This window comes from Uloborus diversus, chromosome 2 (genome assembly GCF_026930045.1).
Source record: "Uloborus diversus isolate 005 chromosome 2, Udiv.v.3.1, whole genome shotgun sequence".
Taxonomy (NCBI): Eukaryota; Metazoa; Arthropoda; class Arachnida; order Araneae; family Uloboridae; genus Uloborus; species Uloborus diversus.
In genome coordinates, this window is record NC_072732.1 from 10,103,875 (window position 1) to 10,131,801 (window position 27,927).

General features: G+C 34.9%; 1 protein-coding gene across 1 annotated transcript in view; it reads right to left on the bottom strand.

Moving 5' to 3' along the window:
* Positions 1–27,927, bottom strand: part of LOC129217795 (cyclin-dependent kinase 5 homolog) — a 151,906-nt gene that overhangs the window by 52,260 nt on the left and 71,719 nt on the right. The window contains exons 4-5 of the mRNA XM_054852135.1: positions 5,410–5,532; positions 1,239–1,388 (exon numbers count right to left, since the gene is read on the bottom strand). Of these exons, the coding sequence (XP_054708110.1) occupies positions 1,239–1,388; positions 5,410–5,532 (273 nt within the window). The remainder of the gene's footprint in view (positions 1–1,238; positions 1,389–5,409; positions 5,533–27,927) is intronic.

Consider the following 27,927-nt stretch of genomic DNA (forward strand, 5'->3'; position numbering starts at 1 on the left):
AATCCAATCACTTAATATAGCGCATCTACATATGTATTTTTAAATATTTAAATATTAATTAGACAAAACTTTTGCTGCTGAGAGTGTGGTGAAGGAAAAAGCAATAATCATAAAGCTTGAAAAAATAGCCAAGCACCATTTAAGCGTGATTTACTACACTTCTGCAATGTCTTTGTCATCTAATAATATTTTCACGTTAAACTTTTATGTGACTTCTATAACCAATTTGTAAATCATATCTTTATGGGGGAAATATATCAAATTACTACATTAAAATCACTCTTATACTTTCCCCCTTGTGATTAAGTCAATTTGTTGATGGAAGTATTTTAAATTACTGTGATAGAAGACGATTATGGAGTCTAGATCTAAAAAAGAAGGAGTTTTGAAGGAGTTAAAACTAAAATGAAGGACTTTGAAGGGCCCTTCAAAAAAATTTCCTAAATGAAGGAGTATAGGAGAAGTTTTGAAGGAGCGTACGAACCCTGAATCCAGGGGCGGCAAATAGGGGGTCGAGAGGGGGCGGTAGCACCCCCAAATTTTTTGAGAGGAATAATAAACAGTGAGCAAATTCAATTTACATCAATCGCAAATCAATGTTCAAGAAAAACAATTTTGCTGGTTTTCGGTAATGGTTCATAAAACTTGACACATTTCCAGATATGATCAAGGGTTTTCCGTTTTTTAAATTATTAGACCGGCCTTTTCAGAGCAGAAAAAAACTGATGAAGAATCATGGTTAATTTTAACTAAAAGACGTAATTTCCTCATATAGGTTGCCCCGTGCAGTGTTGTGGCTGCATGATTTTCTCAAGAAAATGCCTTGGTATTTTACATTCATTGTTACGCTCTTATTTTAAGTGTGCCTATTTAATGAGTGTTCATCACTTTCTTCTGCTAGAAACACATTTCAACGGCTCAATGCATAGTATGCTTTCATAGATACTCTTTCAAAATACATACTATTTTTGAAAAAAATATCTCACATCAACAAATATCTTTTCTAAGGGCTCTTTTACTATGTAATATCCCCCTTATCATGATTACTTGCTGTTAGCCAATATGTGTTTTAGTTCTATACTGAGGTAATTAACATTTAAGAAACTTGGCCCCCCAAATAAAATACTGAAGTGCCGCCCCTGCCTGAATCCACAGAAAATTCAAGAGACAATTCTCATTTTGTTAATAATTCTCTCACTTCTAAAGAAGGGGTTGACAGCAATAAACGATCTCATAACAGGCTGAGAAGAAATATGCTCACCCAGGGACTGTCTCCTGAGGGTCCGACTGATGGGCCCTTCCAGGGTGGGACTCACGGACTGTTTCGCGATGAAGCTTTTCGGGAGGTGGACGTCTGCAGGAAGAGAGAGCCTTTTGCTGATGTCTTGCTGTCGAAGGAAAAAAAGAGATCAGGACAATTTAAATTCAAAAATAAAGTGCAAACAATAAATCACATTATCTGTTTCCAGCTGAATGGAGGCCTCTTCTTATAAGATTTTAAATCCCCCCTCCCCTCCTTTAGTAATTACAGTCAATTCACAATAACTTGAAGCCTTATAACTAGCATATTTCTAAATTGTGACTTTTCCATTGGGTTCAAAACTCTAGAAAAGGCTCTAGAGACTTCCTATAACTCAAACTACCAATAGTTTGGAAGTTTAAGTCACTAGGTTTGGAAGTTAAGTTGAGATTTCAAGTTATCGAGAGTTGAATATACTAATAATTTGTAGCACATAAATCAACTTTAAAAAAATAAACAAATGAATTATTGAAATAAAGATAAAAATCCGACCATTTTAAAGTAGCATAAGTTTAAATGACTCTCAACTTCCAAAATAATTTACACATTCACAAGATGCAAAGGGATTGATATCTCAGGACAGAATGCAATTTTAGATGAAGCACACGTTCAATTCTGATGAGAAAAAAAAAATATATATGAATACAATCCTCCAAAAAAAAAAAAAAAAATCTTTAAAATTATTCCAATTTCTTAAATAAATCAAAAACCTTGGAGATAGAAAAATATTAGTAAGAGGAAAACTTCCAACAATGCACAAGTTAAATACATGAAACATTGATTTAGAAATGAATAAATTTTTCTCTTCTACTTCAAATTCAAGTACTAGATGGTTTAAAAAATAACAGGATAAGGAAAATCGAGAAATGTGGGGTTTTGAAATAAGTATCAAATCCTTCAATCTAAACAAATAGTAGCCTATTTGTCAAATTTAAAGGACATATTGCAATATAAGAAATTTATTGATAGCACTATAATTCACGAAAACGTATGATTTTTTTTTTTTTGGCCAAGTAACGAAAATTGAACTTAGGGGCCATTCATTAATTATGTAAGGGTCCCAAGGGGGAGGACGGTTGGAAAAATCTCTACATCCGTTCCTTGGGGGGGGGGGGAGAGGGGGTCAAACTCATTCTTACGTAATACTTTCTAACTCGGTATTTTACATTAGAAATCGCTCCGTCAAGTGATTTGGCAGAGATTCCATTTGCATCTGGAAGGTAAGAAATGTGTTAGGATAAGAGGTTTTTCCATTTGTTTTGCAAAGAATGAATAGTGTAAAATATAATAAAAGATTTGCACTGTGTATGGCATGTTTTATTTTTAATTAATATTGCATCAAAACAAAAAACAAAAAAATGTCAAAAAAACATTCAGTCTAGATTCTAACTTTTCAGTATATATTTCTTTATGCGAAAGGTTTAATTTAATAATGTGAATTTAATAACGATTCCAGTGATGTAAAGATTCCAAGATTTGTTATTTTATCAATTTGAAAAACGAAATGGAATCTTAAGTAAGAATGGGGGGGGGGGGATCTTTGTACCCTTACATGGGGGTAGGGGTCAAAAATTATGAAAATCATCCTTACGTAATTAATGAATGGTCCCTTAAATGTCATTTATTTTCAATAATAGAACAATTTTAGGTATTAAAATCACAATTCTTTCGCAGAAATAAAGGGGTTTTTTTTGAGGGGATGGGGGGATGTCGCAAATTTTTCACCCCCCTAAAATTCAACTTTGATGATGATAAACATTTAAAATATTTTTTCTAAATGAAAACTTGTAATTTGGCAAAATCTTGAAAACAAACGAAAGGTTACGATTTTTATAACGGATTCATATTCACAACTTTGTATCAAGTTTTGCTTCTATTTAGTATTAAATAACACAAAAACGTTGTTTAACTTTTTTTATTAATAGGACTATCATTTTTCTTATGAGTTCGAATGTTCTTAGGATCAACTGTACGGAAAAATATTTGAAATTCGGAGTTTCTCGTACTTTCTGGAATGTCGATCTTTCACAATAACGGATGTTTCTCCCAAATGGTTCAGCAGAATAAAACACTGTCGGAATAAGTTAGTACTTATTTCTTCAGTATCTACATTAAAAGTAAAAAAGATTGGACTAAAACCGGGAAACGTAGAACTTTCAAAGTGTTGTTCTGCAAAAGTGTCTCCTCATGTTCAGTCAACCTACAACTTTGTACCTTGTCTTTTGCACTCAATTTCTTCATCAATAGAATAACAGTGATGCAGTCCGAATATCTAGCGCATGAAACATAAAACATATTATAAATTTCGATACTCAATTATTTTCTGAATTGTCATAGCCACCCCCCCCCCCCCCCCGACAGCAAAGACTATTTGAGTAAGTTTATCTGCCTTGACGATGGTTTTCCAGAGAAGAAATAAATGTTGCCCAGCATGATCGCACACTGTCTGTAAATTATGAGAAAAGCTCCCGTCGAAATATCTGAGGCTGCCTATTGCTATAGCAACGAGTCGTGTCGCATTTTGACAAGGGAAGCTTAATGTTGGAAAAGCCCGTTCGACTGCGCAAAGGCGAGAAGGCAGAAGACGAGTGACGAAATGGCGCCAAAAAATCCTCCTGCTAACCCTTGCAGAAAATAAACGAAATCTTTCTATGGCGGTAGATGGGCTCAGATTCTATGGTGGGAGCTTTTCTCATGAAGGACCGACCATAGACTAATAATAAGAGTAGACCGAGCTATGGCAACCCCTTTTGCTGCTCATAAACCAAACCATGTGACTGGTGGATATCCTAGCAACAGCGGGCGTTGATCGCAGCAGACGATCAACGGGAGCGAGAAATAAAATAAATAGAATTGATGGAACACTGAAGAATGATCTTTTATGGAGTCCGATTCGTAAATTTGTTATTCTAAGTAGTAAATATTTTGTTAATATAGCGAGTTTTTCATTTAGATAGTATTGTGCATTTTCTTTATTCAATTTCAATAACTCTCTAAGCAATAAAAAGATGCATGCGCCCAAAAAGAATCGGCAAACGGTAAGATTTTTACCTACAATCAATTTAAGATACCGATTAGTACATTTTTGCGTTAATGCAAAACGTTTACGCCATTACGTTCACGCCAACGGTAAAAGCAGTTCTAAATGAAATAAAAGTTACTGAAAATTGTGATCAAAACTAATTACTAATGTCAAAATAATGAATAACTAAAAGAAAAAACAGTTCAATCTCTGCACCTGGAAAAAAAATTATAATAAAAACACATTACGTCTTAAAATACATGTGGAGTGCCAAACTATAGATAATCCTGCCATCTAGCAACCATGCCGCCAAAGTTTTCGCCAAGCCTCCCACCAGTCACATGATGTATCCATGAACCAGTTTTTTCATCAGCAAGTCCGGGAAAGCTCTGTCTACTCTTATTATTAGTCTATGGGGACAGACAGTAAAAATTTCCTTAACACTTTGAGTTCTATGCCGGAGCGTCACTCGGGTTTCCGTTTTTGGTGAAGTTAACTAAGCCCGAGATTCTCTCGGGGGCCCAACATTTACTCTCTTAGCTATAAAAGTACGAGTTATGTACGTTTCTAGCCTTTTTATATATTATCTACGAACTTTTTACTTTCAGAAAAAAATTATAGATGGCACTAACAGGCAGAAATAACTACATGAAACGTGATTAAATTGGGGTTTAAATTCGAATTTGTGCATTGAAATGTACCATACTACAGCAAATTTTATCAAAACTGTTTATTTGCAAATTAAACCTATTTTCAGATATTTTTTCAAGATTTAGGTACGTTTTTAATTCAGTCTATGTTAACTTAAAATGGTGTTTTGTTGGTTAAAAATGATGTTTTCCTATGCGGAACTTTTTTTTTTACTTTCAAACATGCTTCTTTTGCTAATTTCTTACTTCATTCAAATAGTTCCTTCATTACGAAAGAAAAACATCTCAAAATAATGTAATAAAAAAAATTACCAAAATACACATCTTCCAAGTGTTTTTTTAAAAAATCATGCAAAGTGCTAAAAAAAAACCCAGTCTGGAGGGAGATATGCGGTCAAAATAGCTCAGACCTGAAAGTGTTAAAACGGTCGACTCACCTGTCCGATCTTTCGTCCGCGGTTCCTCAGTTTGACCGGAGAGACCACTTCGTCCGATGCCCCAGAGGCCTCCTCGCTCTCCCCATCCGAGCCGATGCGGGGATGCTCGTGCACCACACCCTGCAAAAAAGAACGGAAATGAATGGAAGATGGCAAAAAATATTGAACACAGCAAGCAACTGTCCATGAAGCATTTGTTCAATACAGCATACCTGCCAACCTCCGAGAAAAAAAATCCGGAAGATTTTTTTTATTTTTATCCAAAAGATTTTAACGCAAAATAAAATCAAACAGGACAACTACCCTCTTTAACATTTAACAATGTATTAGTTATGAATTTCATATCAATTGAAATTACTTTCGTTTAGAAAATATTACTTTTATTGCTTTCTTTAAAAGTTTGGAAATAACATTTGTTACTCATCTTAAAAAACGAACGAAGCAAAAACAGCTCGAATTGAGAGAATGAGAAGATAATTGGCGCCGAAATTGTGCCCCTAGTTGCCCGCCGCGACGCTCGCTTTGATTGGATCCCGATGAAGTCATGCGCTGTATCACTCAGTGACGTCATAATCTTGCCTCGCTTCTTCTCGTACCATTCTCTTACGGCAACTTTTCCTTGGCTACGTTGGCCTAAAACGTGATGCCGCGTTCCAAAAAAGTATCGTTAGCGCCAAAATTGGCGAGATAATTATTTTTTCCTACAAAACGTGAAAAATCAGGAAGATTTTGCTCATAACCGGAAAAGGACATAAAAATCCGTAAATCTTCCGGAAATCCGGAAGGGTTGGCAGGTATGAATACAGGCAAATGTCCAAAAAAGAAGGGGGAAGGGTTAGGATTTTTGATTTTGTAGGTGTACCATAAAACAGGGTTCGTACTCAATTTCAAAATTAAAATGAAGAAGTTTTGAAGGAGTAAAATGAGATTTTGAAGGAGTACTAACGGGCTGTCTTATGTCGCACATTTTTTTTCAACATGTTTGACTCCCTTCTCCTTATCAAAAAGTGTCACACTATCTTATTCCTCCTCTTGTCACATGTCATATTTTTCATAAACATATTGTTATAATAACTGCGTGATGTTACTTTTTGTCGCCCTCTCTCTTCCCCTTGTGCACTATTTTATGAACCAGTCTCCCCAAGGCATGACATCACTTGTGGATGACTCATTTTACAATATCATAACTGTGATTTGCTAAACAATTGTTTTTTACACAATCACTTAATATTGTACAGCTGCTTATGTATTTTTAAATATTTAAATAATACTTAGACAAACTGATCTTTTCAGCTGAGAGTGGGAGGGAAAAGCAATGATCATAAACACTTGAAAAAATGGCCAAGCACCATTTAAAACATGGGTTACTTCATTTATGAAATGTCTCAGTCATCTAATAATAATTTTACCTTCAACTTTTATAACTTCTATGATCAATTTGTAAATCACATTTTCATGAAAAAATAAATATACAAAATTACTACATTAAAATTGCCCTTATACCTTCGCCTTTGTGATGAATTTAAGTTATTGATCGAAGTATTTAAGTTACTGTCATAGGGAAGATCATGTAGTCTTGAACTAAGAAAGAAAGAGTTTTGAAGGAGATCAAACCAAAATGAAGGAGTTTGAAGGGCCCTTCAAAAAAATTTCCTAAATGAAAAAGGAGTATTGGACGAGTTTTTGAAGGAGCGTACGAACCCTGATAAAATCAAAAATTATGATTCAATTAAAATTACTTGAGACATTATTGAACCTCCAAGATCGTTGTTTTAATCTTAAACACAAACCAAATATTTAGAAAACCATACTTGCCAACAAAAAGAGATAGGCATCAGTAACACTCGTACTCCTACACCCCACTACCTTAATTAACTGATTGCAAGTTTTCAAATTTAACCAGAAGACGACAAAAATAAGAATGATGCATAAACGATAAATGAGTAGGATTTAAAAATGCCAACATTTTACTTATTCAATCAACTGATAGGTTTCAGAATAATGGAATAAAAAATAAATCTGAATTTGTTTCTTTTTTTTTAAAACCAATTTCATGTTCAAAAATCTAACATGTTAGGTTTGTAAAAATTTTAGAAAAATCTCTGATTTATGAATATTTTAGAAAAAAATTAATTAACTGGTAAAAAGTTACTTAAAGTTTTTATAAGTACGTAAAAACTTTTATAAGTTTTATTCCACTAGCTTAAATAAATCTCAGATGCAACTAGATTGAAAATAAAAGAGTGGGTACAGCAAAATGACGAGCGATCAAGTCCTTTTATTTACATAATATAAAATGAATGAAGAGTCAAAAATAATGGTAAATTTTAAAAGACTGATGTCCAGAGAAGTGAAATCATACAGTCAAGAAAAAACCGACGAGTTTTACAGAGGTGGATGCAATCGGATTTCGAAATGCGTAACAGTTAATATGCTAAAATTTTACATCTGATCCCTGTTGGCATACATGTGAAGCATGTCACAACTTCTTAGACGAATTTTCGCACACTAACAATTGAAGTTAGCCCAGCCCCCTCCGTCGTTTGTTTCATCTGTATTTTTTAAAAGAAACAAAATTAATCAAAAAGAAGCGAAAATTAGCGGGGGAAAGGGGGGGGGGGTTCCGGAAATGGGTTCGACATTCGGAAATCTCCCCCTCCCAACCTTGAAATCGAAAGCGTTGTCAGGTATGGGATGGCGGCGTAACAACGAGACCAATTTTTTTTAACATAATAAAAAAACACATTTCTTTCTCTTCTAGGCGATCAAGTTTCTTGAGACACCAAACAAACCGAGGGAAAAAGAATTCCAGTAGCATGTTATAATATGCATTATTCAACAAATTATTTGGGAGCGAATGGCGACATTACCATCCCTTGGAAGTGTTCCAAGTTCGGATTGGACGTCAGAAAATAAAAATATGAATCCTAAAATAGGAATATTTAAAACACACTGTAGCGCTTAATGCAAGAATGATTCTCACCTTTAAAACAAAGAATTTTCGTCGCGAACCATGAAAATATCGCGGCAACTTAAATTGCGTTAAATATTCCTTTTGCCGGTCTCATTTCCTTCTAAAAACATTTTAGTCAAAACTCTTTTACGAAGAAATGTCAATTACTACTTAATAATCATGCTTACTGCCTAGTTAGGCGTTCGTTTAGATTAGAACGTTTCGTGAGTTCAAGTGAACTCTTCACAAAAATTTGTGAATTAAAAAAAAAAAAAAAAAAAAAAAGAGGGCTCTTCAAATATGGTGAGCGAGGAAAAAATCCTTCACAAAAATTAAAATGCTGAGTTCCACCTATTATTTGGCTATTGAAATAGGGCCCATTTTTCTAAGGCTATTTTCCGTTATTTTGTAGCACCAGCTCAGACAGTACGCTGTTTTGAAAAATGTAAGCGCCAATTGATTTCCCTTCAAAAATAAATAAATAACATTTGAATAAAATAATTTTAAAAGTAAATAAACAAAAATAAAGTGAGCTACAACATATGGACAAAATAAATAGAACTTAAACACGTTCATATTAACCATAACAAAAATGGAAAAGAAGTTATAATACATTTTTAACGGGAGGAGTGGGGGAGTTATAGAACTGTTCTTCCTTTCATTAGTGATCGTCAGCCAGGGGTGCTCGCCTGGGGGGGAAGGGGGGTCATGGCGCAGATTGCGACATTGAAATTTTCAGGGATGGTTGCTTTGCGAGGTATTTTTCTCATTTGGGTGGGGGGAGGCTCTTGCTTTGGGGGGAGGGGGGGTCTTTGCGATAATTGGGGGGGGGGGGGAGTGAGCCCTTACTCTCAGAGGGTGAGTGCCCCTGCGTTAGTACAAGTGCTGCCAAAATTGACTTCCGAGAGGGGGGGTGACAGTCCATACATGTTTTTTAACTATAGTATTGGGTTTGACAGTATGTGATAAACCAAGGGATCCACGGTGTTGACCCAAGGCTCCAAGCTATCCAGGATTGAAAAGGTGTGCACATTACACGACAAAAAATTGTTGATAAAGTTGTAATAACAACGTTGATCAAAAATAAAAACTTTAAAAAGTTATTTGCTTGAAAAGGCGACATTATTTTCCAGTCCCCCGCAATGTACAGATTACCTTTACTGGGATTATTAGTTACGGCTGAAAACCTCGTGTCTGGCGTTTCCCCTCCCCTACTACGCTACGAACGTCTACAATGAAATTAAGTCATTATTAATTTGATTCAGGGTTGGCAAGTTATTGCCAGAGGCGGAAAAAACCATGGAAAAAACCACGGTTTTTACCGGTTTTTGTCTAAGTGGCAAAAATAGATTTTGTATTAACAACTTACGGATAGCTTTCTTTCCTTTTATATAAAAGTAAAAGCATGAAAAGATTTTGATAAAGGGCTTTGCCATTTTCTGTAGAGTGAGCTAGTATCACTAAAAAGTAGAGTGAATATAGAATGCACATACTGATCAGCTTTTTTTCTTCTTTTTAAATTCTTCTCTCGGCTGTCCATTTTCCCAGTAGGTGAGAAAAATTACATTATTTCTTTAGTGAGGAAAAGTTAATATTTTTCTATATTCAAGTAAATATTCTGTTATTAATTAAATAACTTAAAAATCTTAGTGGGATCAAACAAAAGTGATTAATTAAATATATGTATATATATAATTAGAATTTTATTTTTTTATTAATTTACTAAGCTTAAGTAAACATTCTTTGTTTTAGCATTGAAGGAATTTACTTATTCTGAAAAAATTGTTTTAGCAAACATTTAAAGTCTTAAGTTTTGCAATCCCAACATTTGTTATTTTTCACCTTATAAATTATAAGTAACATGGAGAGACATAACTAAAATATTAAAGTGCATTATTTATATTATATTATCACTATTTCTTGATTAACACTATAATGCTACTTTATTTGCAATTAGGTTTTTGCCGTTTTTTTCCATTTTTGCCGGTTTTTTCCATTTTTGCCATGGTTTTTTCCACTGGCCCGGCAAAAAATCCAACCCTGATTTGATTTACACTTTTTCATTGAATGCGCATTCGCGGAGTAGTCATTTTCATAATAGCTGAGTTACGGATTTCCTCGTATGCGTGGAGCTACTTTTCGCATAATTTTGCTAAAATTTCCAAGTTGTTTTTGTTGATAAATGTACCACGGGACAACATCAAAAAGTACAGTTGAGTCCTGGTTATCTGCCAAATTGGGCCGGCGGAAAGGCAAATAAGCTAAGTTGATGGATAATTATTAATGAATAAATAAAAAACATTACAATAAACTTACGAATCAAATGCCATTGATTCATTTCTTACGATCAATTTAATGCCGTTGGAGGAATTCCTCTAGTCAGGGATAAATTACAGATTACGTGCACTCTCTGGTGCGCAGCCAAATTTTCAGCGATTTTTGTTGCATTAATTAAAGTACCTGGACGACCGAGCCTCGCTCGGCTTTAAAAGAATTATTTTTTGTCAGCTCGTGTTTTTCTAAGATTCAATACTTTTCCAAATATGCTTGAAAAGCTTCACGTTAACGAAATATTAAGCACTCGACCTTCTTATAACACTAAAGTACCAAACAAAGAAGATTCTGAATGTAATTAAATCAACATTTTGTAAACTATCTGTCACATTTGTTTCCACAATACAATTTTCTTGTCAGTAATTAAAATATTTTGACCTTGGAGCCAGTTTTGCTGTGGTGAAATCGTTTTTTAACGGAATACTTCCTTTCATACTATGATGCGTTTCACGATTTTATCCCAATCGAGATTTTCTTTTTGAATAAGTACTTTTAGTGTAGTTGGTCACTTTACGCCAGAAAATGCTACATACAGCATGATATCCATCCAAACTGATGATCCACAAACCATTCCAACAAATGATAACAACTATCTTAACAAAACATAAACAGTCTCAAGACATACGTTTCTTCGAAATAAAATTTAGATGCGTGATTTAAAAAACATGTTAAACTATTTGAAGTGTGAAAAGAAAATAAATAAATAAAGTAAGGACGGTCAAGCAATAGTTTCACTTAAAAAAGAAAAAAGCCTTACATTAACTTACATAATGCTTTTGAATTTGTTTTCAGCCAAGTGTGTTTGAAATTAGCCAAAGTGGCCAATATCAGCCAAGCCTGGCAACCCTAAGCAAGTTTAAAACTTTAAAGCGAGAAGAGACAAATTTTCACTGTTATGGTTGCAAATCGTCTGCCTGATGCGTCAACTCACAGTTTACTTCAAGGCTTAACTCAATTAGACTTTGTATTAAAAAACCTTTTTTTCTAAAAAATCGCGTTTTTACAGAAAAAACACTGATGTAGATGAACTTAGAATGCTAATTTACAATTAAATCCAAAATTTCATCCAAATCGTTAGAGCCGTTTTCGAGATACGAAATATATACATACCCACAAGAATTGCTCGTTTAAATATATATGATAAAAATTTAAATACCTCTGGTCCGGTGGATAGCCATGGGAATGGAAGATTATCGAAGGGCACATAACCGGCACTCGTATTAACATAAACCAGTGGTGCTCAACCTTAAAGATGAGTCTCGCAGACGAGAATACATGAAGTTAAAAGATACTAGTGTTTTATTTTTCTAAAAAAACACGATAAAGGAAAAAAAAAAATTTTTTTTCATAATTACACGCTAATTTTATTAATAAACAAGTTCTACCAGGTTTTTAGAAGGCAATTTCTCATCATTTGGAAGGCGATCGGTTGCCTTGGACCTTTGCAGAACACAGTTTTTTATTCGTAATACAGTAAAACCTGTCTACAACGATACTGTTGGGACCTAAAAAAAGTATCGTAATAGACAGGTTATCGTTACAGACAGTTTGATTATTCATGCTGACATTTTGCTGGGACCAAAAAAAAATATTGTTATAGACAGGGTATCGTTATAGACAGTATCGTTATACACAGGTTTCACTGTACTTATGACGGGCCACATATAGCTGACGGGCCGTCGACTGGGCACCAGTACCACCGATAAAAAAATAACTCACTTAATAAAATATATATATATATATATATATATATATATATATATATATATATATATATATATATATATATATACGAATGATAGCAATATAAGGATTGAACAAGAACGAAAAATTCTTTTAAAAGAAGGAAAAAAATGAAAAAATCCCAAAATACCCCGGGGCCTCATCAGGGGGCACTCCCCAAGGGTAGGGAAAAACCATGAGATGTTTCGTGAGTGCTGCTGGCGAAATTTACCTAAAAAAGCAGCATTAGTCGCCGACATCTCACAAAACAAGCAATTGGGTTACTGAAAGTCCAGAATATCAGCATGACATGAAATACAAACATTGAACCTTTTACAAACGAAAAATACAAGTTTTATCTAAAGAAAATAGAACAATATTTAAGCTACAAGATTTATATAAAGGAAATAAAACAATATTTAAACCACAAGAGAAACAAAATTCATATCTGAACTCAAAATCAAAAAGAAAGAACGTACAACCATCAAATTCATGGAACAGAAAAATCGAGGAACTGACAATTGACTATCGCTAGTCCTTAGAGCAGTCTGTGGCGCCTATTGAACTGAGTAGTGAAGTTCATTTTGGTTGACTCGTCCAGATTATAAATACAATATATGATAGTGTTTCTTTATATATATAGGGGCATTCCAAGGTATTTTTAAAATTATGTAGAGTCCATGACGTGACCTTTTTTTGCCATAACTTTTTAATTTACCGTTTGATTTGCAAATTATTTTAATTTGAGCTGGTGTGTTGGTAGGAAAAGATCAAAATAAAATAATATGCTAATCAAACAGTAAACTAAAAAGTTATGGCAAAAAAGGTCACGTTACGGACTCTACATAAATGTCAAAAATACCTTGGAATGCCCCTATATATATATATATATATATATATATATATATATATATATATATATATATATATATATATATAATAAGCAAGAAAGAACTGGGGGCTGAAATCAATGTTGCTTATCTGCATAAAAAATGCTGGCCACCTTTGGCGAAGCAGGGCCGAAAGACCTGTGTCCAGAAATAGCGCAGGGTTCCTTCGTCCGGCATGACTGGACAGCAACACGTCCGGGGCGACACTCTCGATCGGAAGCAGAGCAGCGAGGAGAGATAAGCTCCCGAAGAGATAATAGACAACAAACAAACCACAACCTTCGCACATGTACGTAAACATTGCCACATTCACTTGCAGAAGTTTGGTGCTGGGAAAGATGAACGCGGGAGATCCGCCAAAAGGTAAATGAAGCAAAATCAAATTCTAGAACTGCACAACGTACAGTTCTCGAATTTGCACTGCAAGCAGGGCCGGCCGCAGACCGAAGGCCTCGCGCAGACAGCCGATGCGGGACCCTAGTCCAGGGGTGATTGTGAGTTCATCAAAAAATACCTGATAGTTTCAAAGCGAGACCCGGGGGGGGGGGGGGGTAATCTTTGACCCTTATTACTTAAGTGCACCTTTGCCATAGTATTAAATAGTTCTGAGTCAAAATATTGTGTATACATGTGATTAAATTTTTAATGGGTTACAAAGTTACTTTTGAGGTGGTGTTATATAAATTATCTTCACATTTATTTGTCCATCTTAAGGGATAGGTGTCCATCTTAAGGCTCTTGCAGGTACAGTGTTCGCGCTCAACTATCCGTAACTTGGGTCCCAAGGACCCATTAATGAAATAGATTTGGGTCCTTTGGCGGAAAAAATGAGTCCCTTAAATTTTAAACAGAAAATCTTAGCACATAATTGAATAATATACAACTATTTATACTTAGGGAAAAGAAACTATCCACATAGTTATTTGAAAAAGGTATGAAATAAAATAAATTGGTTAATTTTGCCCTTTTTTTCTGTGATTATCATATGTTCAAATAATACACTTGCAAGATTTAGTTATTTGAGAAACTATTTAGTCAGTTACAATGAGGTAAACTCAAAATTTACTTTAAAGTTGGATTTTACCATGAGATAAAAAATAAATGCCTTTGATTGATCAAGCAGAAAGCACTCCCTTAACCTTTGCTTTCATAAACATTTTTCTAGGTGAAAAAAAGCAACTTGCCCCCCCCCCCCCTCCATCAATTATCAATGGCAATTTCATAGAAATAGAAAAAAATCGCAAGCGAATTAACACAACGCAAAAATCGCGATCGCAAAAACGAAACATTTTCTCACATGAGTATGAAAATTGCTCATTTGCAATCTTAAATTAGAAAATTTGACTTCATTGTGACTCTTTTAAAATATCTGTGTTGGCTTTGGTGCTACTTTTAAAATTTCGCCATTTTCAAAATGGCGCGATCGATTAATACGTGACTTTTGCAAGTCCAAATAAAAATAGCCCCTCAGAAATAGGTGAATTACTAGAAAATGAACAAGGTTAAAGTGCTTTTGTATAAAATTCATATTCATAAGTAATTTAACAAGAAAAATGTTAAGTTCGGAACTTTGTGTTTTGCGCGATCGGGAAAATGTTCGCCATTTTTTTTTCACCTATCCTTTTATTGAGGATGCAAGATAATAATTTTCAAAAGTAATTCTGGTTAGGTGAATGCAAAATAGATAAGCTTTTACTACTCAGTTGTCCTGTATCAATCCTGAAGATTGCATTGAAACCACTCTTACTTTTGATCTTTATTGTTGTTTTCAGGAATTTCCCCCAAGATAAAAGTTAAGGGAGAACTTATTCTTAGAATACAGTACAATGGGCTATTTATGAACTTGCAATATTTTGCTCCTTGAGCTCTGCCCAGGAGGTCACTGTAAGCTCCAGTCTTATCACTAAAATTCCATTGACTGGTCAACAGTAGGGGTGTGTTTGAATAGCTGATACTGAGATAGGGTCATTTTAATCCTTTTCTGTTGATTCTCCTGGTCATTGAAGCTTAAAAGCATTCACTAGATAGATCTTCAGCATTTTCCACAATTTTTTTTCTGGTTTTTATCTTTTGGGTGTTCTGGGTCCCTAGGACCCGAATTTTCGCGGAAGTTGCGTCCCTTTCCCGCGAATTTGCGTAAAAAACCCGCTATAGCGCGTAAACGCGAACCCTGAGTATATTTGATGAGTATTATGTAATTTTAAAAAAATTGCTGAGGTAGAGAGATAAAAGCATAACAAAAAAAAAAAACATAATTCCTGTATTTTCGGACATAAAAATACCGGAAATACGTCCGAAAATACCGGAAATTCGGTAAAATACCGGAACACAATCACCCCTGTAGGCCCTAGTCGTTTGTCGCCGGGCATTTCCCGCCCCCCCCCCTCAAGGAAAAAAGAAAAGGAGGAAAAGAAAAAAAGAAAAAGGGAGAAAAGAAGAAAAAAAAAAGTAATAAAAACTGTTTACTAGAAAACATTTAACTATTTCAAGTGCCACAACAGTAAATACCGAAAGAGTAAATTTTACTTTATCTTTACGTTTATTCTTATTCGGAGTTTTTTTCTTTCATCCTTTCTTTTCTTCCGTTCTCTCTTTTTCCGACTAGGCTGACATGGCCTCTCGTCGGGCCTGCATGCAGGGCTTCATTTTTCACAAAAGAAGTGCGATGACCTTCAGAACTGTGTAATAAGAAATAAGTATTTAACTCTAGGTCTAATGCTGGCGCCTAGTAATAAGCTTCTGGGCGGGGGGGGGGGGGTATCAAAGCAAATAACTTAGGTACTATTTTTAGTGAATCAAATGTATGTATCTAAATCAAACACCCTGCCGCATTTGTAAAACAAACAAAAAAAAAAAACTTTCTTTTCTATAAGACAAAACTGGTTGCATTGGAAAATTATTTTGTCAAATTTATCCTTCTGGACAATCACGGGTCTTAATCACGAGAAAAGCTTTAATGTGGTTCAATATTGGAATCACATAGCAGCTTAGAAGCCAGTCAAATTTGGCCGCTAGGGTTGGAAAAATCTATGCCTCAAATCAAAATTTTTGCTTGCAAAATGCTAACGACCGTTTATTTCTAACAGTGGTTCAGAACTTTTTTTTTTTTTTAAGGGGGTCCGGGACACATTTTGAATTTTTTTTATTATATACTTTAGAGTTTTGAAATTTTTTGCACTGATTCATCATTTATTTAATAAGCAAAATCATAACATAAATATGAAAAAAAGAAAATTTTTTATTTAAATTTAATTAGTTTTTTTTTATAAAAAATGGGGTTGCTTTAAATTGCTATAACTCAAAATATTCTTAAACAATTTTCAATTTTTTTCAATGAATTACGCACAAATATCTAAGCTTTAATTTTTATTCGGCGATTTTATAAATATTGATTCAATAAAAAAATAAAAAATATTTGAAGAAAAATTTCGAAAAATTCGAAGATACTTCTTTTTTTTTAAATCGTAATTTTTGCAGTAAACGTTTTTTTCAAATTCGACGAATAAAATTTAAAGTAAACTGTTTGAAAAAGGTACGTTCCAAGTTTCATTACTTTATCTTTATCGGCTCCTGACTTATAAGAGTTTGAATGCAAGAAGTCGGGAAAAATTGCATGATGGAGAAAAACGCGTTTAAAGTTTTAAAGTTAAGTACACATTAGTTAGGTGCATGAAACAGAAATAATTATATCTTTCGTTCTATTTAAGATAGAAACAAGATTCAAACCTCCTCTTAAGCAGAAAAACACGGAGTAATTTTTTACATGATAAAAAAAAATTGCAAAATTTGACGATTTATGTGTCCCGGACCCCCTTATGCCAAAAACCCGCAACACTAAAATCTGCAAGTCCCAAACCCACTGACTCTCAAATGCAAACAATCAAATTTAATGAACATTTCCAAAGAAATCTGAATTCCTGTCTAATATCTATTCCTATCTAAATCACATTAAGTTCACAAGAAGTACAAGAGCTTCCGCTCTACCGCCTAGAAATATGAAATTTGGTATACAGGTGCAGTTTTTGCCGAAGATGTGCACATCGGGCTTCGATTTTTGATATTTAAATTAGAAAAAAGTTATTTAATGTTTTATGTGTTTTTTGCACTTCTTAGTACTTTTTACCTCACAGACCCCGAACCAATCGCACCACACGAATATTTTTTGTACTATAGTGTAGGAAATTTAATTTTAAATATGACGAATGAAAAATTTTTGAAGATAGAGCAATTTTTGTATTCTTCATGAATTTTTGAAAAACTTTTAATTTGCATTTTTTCCTGGGTTTTATTTTTTTTCTTTTATTCCTGCGAGAAGTATCAAAGCCTCATTTCTAAAATTTAAGTTGGTAATAGTAAAAACATTTCGCCCTCTTCAAAAGAAAAAGTTCTTAAAAATACGCAATAGTTTTTTTTTTTTGCTATTTTTTAAATGCTGAACAAACACATCATGTCTTTCCACGCATTGGTCGAAAAAAGCGTTCTTCAATCTTTTTTGCCTCTGACGTCACTACTTGGATTTCGATTCGATATTTACGATGGAATCTTAATCGAAACAATGTTAATCTTTTTTTTTTACTATAAAGCTTACTTCTACATTTTATGACGTGATAACCAAGTGTTTTTGATTTTTTTTCTTTCCTTTTTTTTATTAAATTTATTTATTTAGGGATTGCATTTATTTCTTTTTCCATTCCACGCCCCTCCCCCCAAGTTGGACGTTTTGCTGTATCTATATTACGTTACATTTCACAGTTGTGCGCATTTAATTCAATAATGTGGTTCTTTCTCTATTCCAATTTTAAGAACAAAATTATCATAAGACGGATGAGTAAATTACGAAATTATCATAACGTGGAACTGTAACATGGGCACAAGCCAATTGGCAAGATACGAAATTATCACAATGTGGAACCGTAACATGGGTACAAGCCAACTGGCGAGAAAATTCACCCTACATTATTTGTAAATATACAGGCGAACCAAAACACCTTTTTATTTTTCTATTATGGGCAAAACCATGCGAGTACCGCTAGTTATTAGTAAAGAAGAAGATAATTTCGTATCTCGCCAATTGGCTTGTGCCCATGTTACGGTTCCACGTTATGATAATTTCGTAATTTATGATAGTTTTTTTTCTTAAAATTGGAATAAAAAAAGAACCACATCGAATTTTCGAAAAATCGCTTCGAGGTGCACACCCCCATGCTACATACTAACTTTGTGCCAAATTTCATGAAAATCGGCCGAACGGTTTAGGCGCTATGCACGTCACAGACATCCAGACATCCTCCGGACAGAGAGACTTTCTGCTTTATCTTTACTAATAATAAAGCTGAAAGTCTCTCTGTCCGGAGGATGTCTGGAGGATGTCTGCGCATAGCGCCTAGACCGTTCGGCCGATTTTCATGAAATTTGGCACAAAGTTAGTATGTAGCATGGGGGTGTGCACCTCGAAGCGATTTTTCGAAAATTCGATGTGGTTCTTTTTCTATTCCAATTTTAAGAAAAAAAATATCATAAGATGGACGAGTCAATTACGAAATAATCATAACGTGGAACCGTAACATGGGCACAAGCCAATTGGCGAGATACGAAATTATCATAACGTGAAACTGTAACGTGGGTACAAGCCAGTTGGCGAGAAAATTCACCATACTATGTTTGTAGATATACAGGCGAACCAAAAGACCTTTTAATTTTTCTATTACGGGCAAAGCCGTGCGGGTGCCACTAGTATTAAATAAAATATTCTATGGTTTTTCATATTAAAATGTCGAAAAACCGAAACTAGCGGTAAGTCGAACTTTTGATAAGTCGAAGTTTTTCGTCGGTATTTTTAGATTTCCAGTTATATATATTGACTGTATATATATATGTATTATTTTTTTATTGCGAAAAGAAAAAAAATTGTTTTCGTTGGAAACGTTCCTTTATTTGATTGTTTACATTCGAGAGTCTGTTTTAGGGACTTGCAGATTTCATGGTTGCGTGTTTTCGGCATCCAAAATTTAATCTTTACTTTCCACTGGGGTGGGCATGGGCCATTGAATGCTCCGTTTTCCCCAGCCCCACAGCTAAGGCTCGAAGAACAAGTGCTGGAACACTTGTATTTGTGTACGTTTCCCATCTCCGACATCGAAAGAAACCCTAAAATAGAATTGAGAAACGATTATGGCGGGAAGCGTGAATTCAGAAGATACAAAATTTCCTAACAGTGCACGAACAGATGGTATTGAATCGATGCCAACGTTTCTGTTTGAACAGGCTACCGAGGTTGGAGGATAATCTACTCCAGCCGTGATTGTAAAGCAAAAAACGTGACCTCCTTCAAATCTGCTGCCATTCCGCGAAAGGAAAAAAAAAAATATCGCTCATAAATTCCGATTTCGAATGGACAAGCTCTGGGCGAGTTTTAAATTAATCTCGTAGCATCGAATGTACGGTTTGAGTGTTCAGCTTTTTTATTCTCAACGTTAGTCAAATTCCGCAAATCAGAGGACATCATTTTTCAAGCCGAACCAATCTTCATATTCGCCGAATATGGAAATAAAAAAAAAAAAAAGAAAGAAACAACCATTTCCGATGTCGTTCCGCATTTATAACTAGAAAGTCGCCCGTCAAGGTGTGACGGGTGAAAATTGCTTTTCTTATTCTACATTTTAACGAAGCAATTGCCTGTATGGTGATATTTTAACAGTTGAAATTTTAACCTAACTGCGGTGGACTAACCCTTAACTTCAGTAGATAGCGTTCATAATTGATCGCACATTTTCGTTTCCTCATTCCCATGAAATGACAGTCTTACAAGTAAAACAGCTAAGTTACCGGATCGAGTTCAGCCTTGTCACAATAAAGCCTTCGCCTGCACTTTAAACATTACCAAAACACATTATCAAATTACCATGCCGTGGCCCGAGTTTCATTGTTGAAACGCGTGAGTTACTCGATCAACGGCTATTATTTATATGAGGACTAGAGATACCCGCACGGCCTTGCCCGTGGTAAAAAAAAATAAAAGACCATTTGGCGGACACATTCTACAGGTAAGTTCTGTAATGCGAAAAATAATTTGTTTTCCAAGAACTCTACATATTTTCAGTGGTTTTGAAAATTTTCCGGCAAAGCCTACCAGTTGGTTAGCCTCTTTAACGTCAACAGTGGTATTTCTTGCGAGAAAAATGCAAAAGAAAACAAAACCATGTTTGCGTGCAAAGTGTGGCTTAATATCGTAGGCGCTTTGGGGATGTGTCAAAGACATCGAACTCATGGGAAATGTGTGGAGGGAAGTAAAAGTAAACACGATAAGGAAATGAAGACTTCCACAAGGTGCACCTCATCTGAGAGTTAGACGCCAGTTTTCGATTGAAATTTATTTCTTACTATTGGCACCCGCACGGCTTTGCCCGTAGTAGAAAATTAAAAGGTCATTTGGTTCGCCTGTACATTTACAGATAATGTATGATGAATTTCTCGCCAAAGGGCTTGCCCATTTTACGGTTCCACGTTGTGATAACTTGGTAATTTACTCGTCCATCTTATAATTTTGCTCGGAAAAATGTTCCTAAAATTGGAACAGAAAAAGAACCACATCGAATTTTCGAAAAATCGCTTCGAGACGCACACCCCCATGCTAAACTAATTTTGTGCCAAATTTCCTAAAAATCGGTCGTACGGTCTAGGCGCTATGCGCGTCACTGAGATCATGACAGATATCCAGACAGAGAGACTTTCAGCTTTATTATTAGTAAAGATAAAGAAAAGATCAAGAATATTATAAGCCAAAAACGTGACTTCACGGGAGGGGGGGTGGGACATGTTTCGCCAACGTTTGATTACAGTCAACCCATGCTTCTCTCGTTCATTAAAGCTAAAACTCCAACTATGTTCGTGAGAATCATTAACTTGCACGCTTAATTCGGAATCACATTTGCTGCAACAGCAAAATTGGCCGGCTTATCTCGATCGTGATTTCACTTCCTTATCTTTCATTTACTCCTTAAGCAAGGCTCACTCCTCACATTAGACCACACAGAGGTCTGAAGGGCAAGATAGCGTCTTCGATTCCAGCAGCTTCACCACTTCTTAATTTCTGTTTCAGATTTATTACCTACACAGGGTAACAGAACTGCGATAAGAGAGAGTGGCATTTGGTAGAGGTTCCACATTTCTGATCCTGTTGACTAGCATACGAAACGCGGAAATGAACATACTGTTACGGATTCGGTGCGACTTCCACTTTCTTGAAATGAAGACACAGTTCTTGATAAAAGCACAGGAAATTTATTTACACTATGTACAGGAAAGATCGTCAACAACTGCAAAATTATTCATCAGCAATTAAGCAATTATCACGCAACACCGTAAACTCAACGTTTACACACGTATTTACTTCCAAATACGAAAACAACACAGCGAAATGCCTCGCTATAAACAGAGCTAATACACACACTCAGTTCGAAATCTGAATCGAAACTAACTGTTTATCTATCGCTAACGGCTTAAATACACCGAAAAGAAATTTCTCAAATATTCCACACGCTTCTGTAAAGTAGTAGACCGTTATCAATGAAAAGAAAGAAAATAGGGGTCGTATAATTTAGCCGAATGAAAAAGGGGTTGTATATTCATTACGGGAAACTATTTACAGGTTACGTTCCTACAATAATTACTATTTACAGAATTTGTAACAATACGAAAAGCTCGTTTGATGAAATTCAAGTTTCCTTTTTAGACTACTTCCCCAGTAAAAGTCAGAGAAAGAAGAAAAAAGCATGAAAGAAGGCTTAATGCATCTTGAAAATATTACGAAAAAAAAAAAAAAAGTCAAAATATAAATAAATATCGAAAAATTTAAAATTGGAAAGTAAGGTATTTAGATGGGAGAAAATGTCTGTCGGTCTGTCCACCCCTAATAACTTTTGAGTAAATAGTCCGATTCGAAATTTTTTTTTTTTGTTCGAAATATCTCGGCAGGACACCTCATTCTTATATTTTATTTTTTTGATTTGAACTATTTTTTGTTCAATTTTGAACAGTTCAAAAAAACTTAACATTAGCGCCTACGGGGAAATTCAAGGCAATTCCGAACTGTGAGGCGAATTTGCTTCAAACAAACTTTGTAGGAAAAAGCTTTTGATGAAAAACTTGTATATAAAATATCTTTTTGATATGAACAATTTTCCGTTCAATTTTGAACAGTTCAAATCCCTTAACATTAGCGCCTACGGGGAAACTGAAAGTCAATGTAGATTCCGTACTTGAAGGCGGATTTACTTCAAACAAATTTTGTTGGAAATAGCTCTTGACGCCAAACTCAAGACTTCGACTCCGAGAATTTAGGGGCACTTGACTCCGACTCCGACTCCTGTGCCCGACAATTACTCGGACTCCGATTCCCCGACTTCGACTCTGACTTCAAAGCTTTGGCAAAAAATCATATACGGAGGACAAATGACTAACTCCGATTCTTGGATATTCGACTCCGACTCCTTTACCCCAAAATGAGATTGACTCCGACTCTGCAGCTATGGTTTTAACTGTGATATAATAATTGTTAATATGACTTGTTTTTATTTTCACACTGAAGTTTTAATTTAGGTATTCAGTTTTCTGCGGATAAACTCGAAGTCATTTATGTTTCTACATAAAGATATGCGCAGACGATTTTTTTTTTTTTTTTTTGACAGTGAAAATTATTTAAGTTGACATTTAATTGTTTTTATTTATTTTGGTAAGTGCATTAACTCATTAAAAAAATTATTTTTGGCAACAGGGGAAAAAGAAACGATTATTTTTTTATATGATGTATTTATTTTAATAAGCTTGTTAATTTTAGTTATTATTTTTTCGTTTTGAAAGCTGTTTAAGAATTTTTTTTAATGGAAAAAAGTGTATTACTGCTTTGTTTAAAAGGTGCTGCTATTTTATTTGTTTATTAATTTATTTTTTTACGCATCTAATTTTTTAGATGAGTAAGGAATATTTTATTCCTAGAAATTAGCTTAAAATGTTTAAAAAATATGTTTGAAACAATTTGCGATTTTAGCTGTTTTTGGAGAATATTGATCAAGTACTAGAAAGTAATATGGGTATACGGGAAAGTAGGCTCGTTTAGTTCTAGACGGAACTTCTTGCTTTTTTCCCCCATCCTGACTAAGAAGTCGCATATCACGCTGTTTCTGCGATATCAGGACCTCACCTAACACATTTCTAATCGAGCTAAAATTTAAATGAAATAAAAACTAACTTTCTTATGTAAAGTTAATATTCTATACTTTTACGAAAATTTTGTGACACAATTTCTCTTTTTCGGGGCCAGGGGCGCGTAGAGAGGAGGGAGAAAGGACATCTGTTGATCCGGGCCTGAGGGAAGGTCCAATATTTTTAAAACTGGGGTAAATCATAGGAGTAAATAATATGCAGGGAGGCCCGGAAAAGTCATTTGTAACGGGCCCATAAATTTCTGTGCAAGCCCGTTAAGGGAAAAATGCACCAAGGAACATAAAAATAGGGAATACATTCGAGTCCCGACTTACGCGAGGGATGCGTTCCAAGATTCCTCGCGTAAGTCGAAATTTCGCGTTGTAGAAAAATATACGTATACAATTTCTTTTCGAAGCATACCAAATTCTTATAGACACTTATAAACACCCTTCAAACTGCTTTAAAGCATTCCTCAACTATACACGAAAGTTTCTTACATAAAAACCTGAATTTTTACTGTATTTAAAAAATAAAAACTGTTTTATTCAACATGAGAAAACATGAAATAAATTTGTTCAATGTTGAAGCATATTGAGAATCTTGGTTTTTCTTTTAATCAGAAACTTTCTCTTTCTTCCCATCTTCACATACTTTAGATGAAGGTACCACTAAGGTGCCATTATATTTCATTAACTTTGATATTTAGAATGAAAAAAAATAAATAAATGAAAGATGCTGAGTGGTTATTTGATGCACTAACAACGTGATGCGTAGACTAGTTTGAGGTGGGAATTTTCGGTGTCAGTGATGCTTAAAGGGATATAATAACATTCACGAAATCAGTATTTATTAACCAACTAGCTGTACCCGACGCGCGTTGCTACGCCAACAAAAAAATACATCATTATACTGATTTTCATGACAATCGGTTGACCGGGGCAGAGTGGCTTCAATGAGCATATTATGCACCTTCTCCGTGGAAAAATACATATATATATAGCAATTTTCATAATAATCGGTCGTGGTATCAAGTGAAGTCGTGACTATACTCGAATTTTGTACTCACGCAGTTTGCAAGATCAATCAATCGCTAAAAATATCAAATAGAAAAAGTTTTAAATCCCCCCGTTGCATGAAAAGCCATAAAACAATAAAGAAAGAATTTATTTGTTCAAACTCAAGAAAAATGCTAACTTCTTATCAATGAGATCTTTCACGCGAATTAATTTCTGCAGCCGATCATTTTATTCGTATTTATCCAATGGATTGTGACTTAAATTGGAATAAAAAAGGAACGGATTTTTTTCGAACTGGTCTATAAACATTCCCAGTACCAAAAATAACAAACAGTGAAAGTTTCAGCCAAATCTGCCGGGTAGTTTTTGAGTTCATGGATGACATACAGACAAACATTCATTTTTATATATATATAGATAACGAAGCCGATACTTCCTTCCAAAAAAATTCGTGTTGTGGACGAAAAATTCGCGTTGGCTCTAAAATTCATTGCTCGTGAAAAATTCGCGTAATAGCCATTTCGCGTAAGTCGAATCGCGTTGTAGCGGGAGTCGACTGTAAACCAAACGATACCTTAAATTGCTGGCGACCATGTATGCGACAAAAAACGCTTATGATAGAAGACCAAAAAAAAAAAACACGTCGCGATATGCAGGAAAACGAAACGACAAAAAAAGGGAGATCGATGATAAAATCTCATCCATGAATGGATCCATTTTTCCGCATAATGAAAAGACACGAGAGGCAATTATTTGCGCTTCGCGGTGAAAGAAGCCCCGTCAAGGTCAGAACATAAAAACAATCAAGCCTCCATTTGTCCCGATGCCACGAAAATAGACGTTTTCCTGCGGGAAAAATCAGAAATTCGGTCCCAGCTGGTATTTGGAACAAGTGGCTTTCTCGTTTACTCACAATGAGCATCAACATGACTGCTTGCAAAACAACCATTCCATCCGCGTTAATCATATTGAAATGCTTCCGTCGACAACTTGACATTCTGCCACCGACGCGTTCTCGAGGAAATCTATTCATAATGAAATGTTTGTTTGTGTGTGTATTTGTTTGTTTGTTTGTGGAGCACTTTCCTGGAAAACGGTGAAGCCCCGTCTTTATCTTTATCTTTACTAATAATAAAGCTGAAATTCTCTCTATCTGTCAGGATCTCCGTGACGTGCATAGCGCCTAGACCGTTCGGCCGATTTTCATGAAATTTGGCACAAAGTTAGTTTGTAGCATGGGGGTGTGCACCTCGAAGCGATTTTTCGAAAATTCGATGTGGTTCTTTTTCTATTCCAATTTTAAGAACAAAATTCTCATAAGATGGACGAGTAAATTACGAAGTTATCATAACGTGGAACCGTAACATGGATACAAGCCAACTGGCACTAAATTCATCATCCATTATTTGTAAATATACAGGCGAACCAAAAGACCTTTTAATTTTCTATTACGGGCAAAGCCGTGCGGGTACCACTAGTTTATGATAAATTAAGATCGTTTCCATATATCGGAATTTCTATATATCGATTTTTTTTTCCGGCAATTTGCTACTTTGATATATGGAGGTCCGACTGTATTCTTGAATTGCGTGCAATTATTGTAAAGCACTACAAAGTCAGATCCTAATTAGTAATTATCGTTTGGTAAGCAAAAGTGTGCCGCTCGTATGGGATGATAAAGGAATTTTACTCTAAAAATAATGCGCTTGATGAAAATACGCGCTGTGGCTCCACTAAAATTGGTTTTTCTAAAATCAAATACTTGTGGACATTTAGAAAAAGATCCACATTAACTTCATCACCTTCTGAAATAGATTTGTCTTTTCTTACGCTGGGTTTTGACCAGGGTTGCCAGACGTCCCGGATTTCAAGGGACAGTCCCGTATTTAGAAAAATTGTCCCGTGTCCCGGGGAACGTCCATAAGGGACGGCTGAAGTACCGTATTATAGCTAATAACAATATTTTACAAAACGAGACATTATTTTAAGCGGGAGAAATAGAGTAAAACAAAAAATGTGAAACAAAGAGCAATAGGAAAATCATGTGGCAGCAAACGCAAAATTATTTTCGTTTCTATTTGGTTTTCATTTTCTCGGCAGACTATGAGGAGCCGAATGATTGCTTCCTCTTTGCTCATTAACAAATGTTGGAAATATATCTCTGTGTCGTCAATCGCAATGAAAACTATTTTTACACTTTGATCAGCGACATTTTGTATGGTTTAATTCTTTGTTACGATTTAATTTTTCAGATTTATCATGAACAGACGCTCTACGTCGGAAAGCACCCCTTAAAAATACACCAAATCTAGTAAATGCCCTCAAACAAAAAAATACTCCCCCCCCCCCTTCACTCCTAGAAACCTGTCCCGTATTTACTGTGCTTTAAATCTGGCAACCTGGTTTTGGCTCAAGAACAGCTAATTTTGGACAAAACCGATGTCTGTTGGATATGTGTTTTGCTGTGCTGCCGAACCGAATGACCTTTTAATTTTCAACTACACTGTAACAAATTTCGGAAACGTTTCTGGATATATCGGAAACGTTTCCGAAATAGTAGGAATCCTTCATCCAATAGCGAACTCCTCAATATTCAGAAAGCTTTTTGTTATTTCAAGATATCTAGAAGCGGAAGTGATGACGCAACGCTTCGAAACCTATTTCATCCTTCCAACACAGGCGCCAATGAGTCGGAAATAACGAGAACTTTTTTTCTTATCTATGGTTGCTGCAGTCAGCAACTGTTTAGCATTGGATCGCTTGTTATTTCATGTCTAGAGAGTAGTAAAATGTGTCGAAACTAATTTTACGCCTTTGCATTTTGGACCGCCCTTGATTTTTTAGACGATGTACGCAGCTATTAAGTTAGTTAATAACCATTTGCTTCTTTACAATTTCCAATGCGACCATAATTAGATACATATTGTGTGTTCAAGCGTGAATAGTTTCAACATCCGTGTTTATACTTAATGAAACGAAACCCTTTGGATTACTTATTCAGTTGTAATGGAGGTACTTAGATTTTCTTCCGCTCACGTTCACTTGTAAGTATTAATGAATATTTTAAAACATGTTGTTATGTACATTTATATTTTTGTTGATTTGCATTTGATGAGGCTCCAATTGTAACTGTTTTTGGGTTTATCGAATTAATTTAAAGTTATCCTACATATACCTATGTGCGCGGTGTACTATTTGTTGTAACCAACTGAAACTGATTAATTACGCAAAAGAAGTAAGATTTATATTTGAGAAGCAATCACAGAAAAGTTATTTCGAAATACTTGGATGTACATACATTTTGGTTGAAAAAGAAAAAAAAAATCAATTGTTTAATTCATTAGAAATATGGTAATGCAAATATTTTCTAGTATTGTAATATGCTTCACAAAAAATGTGC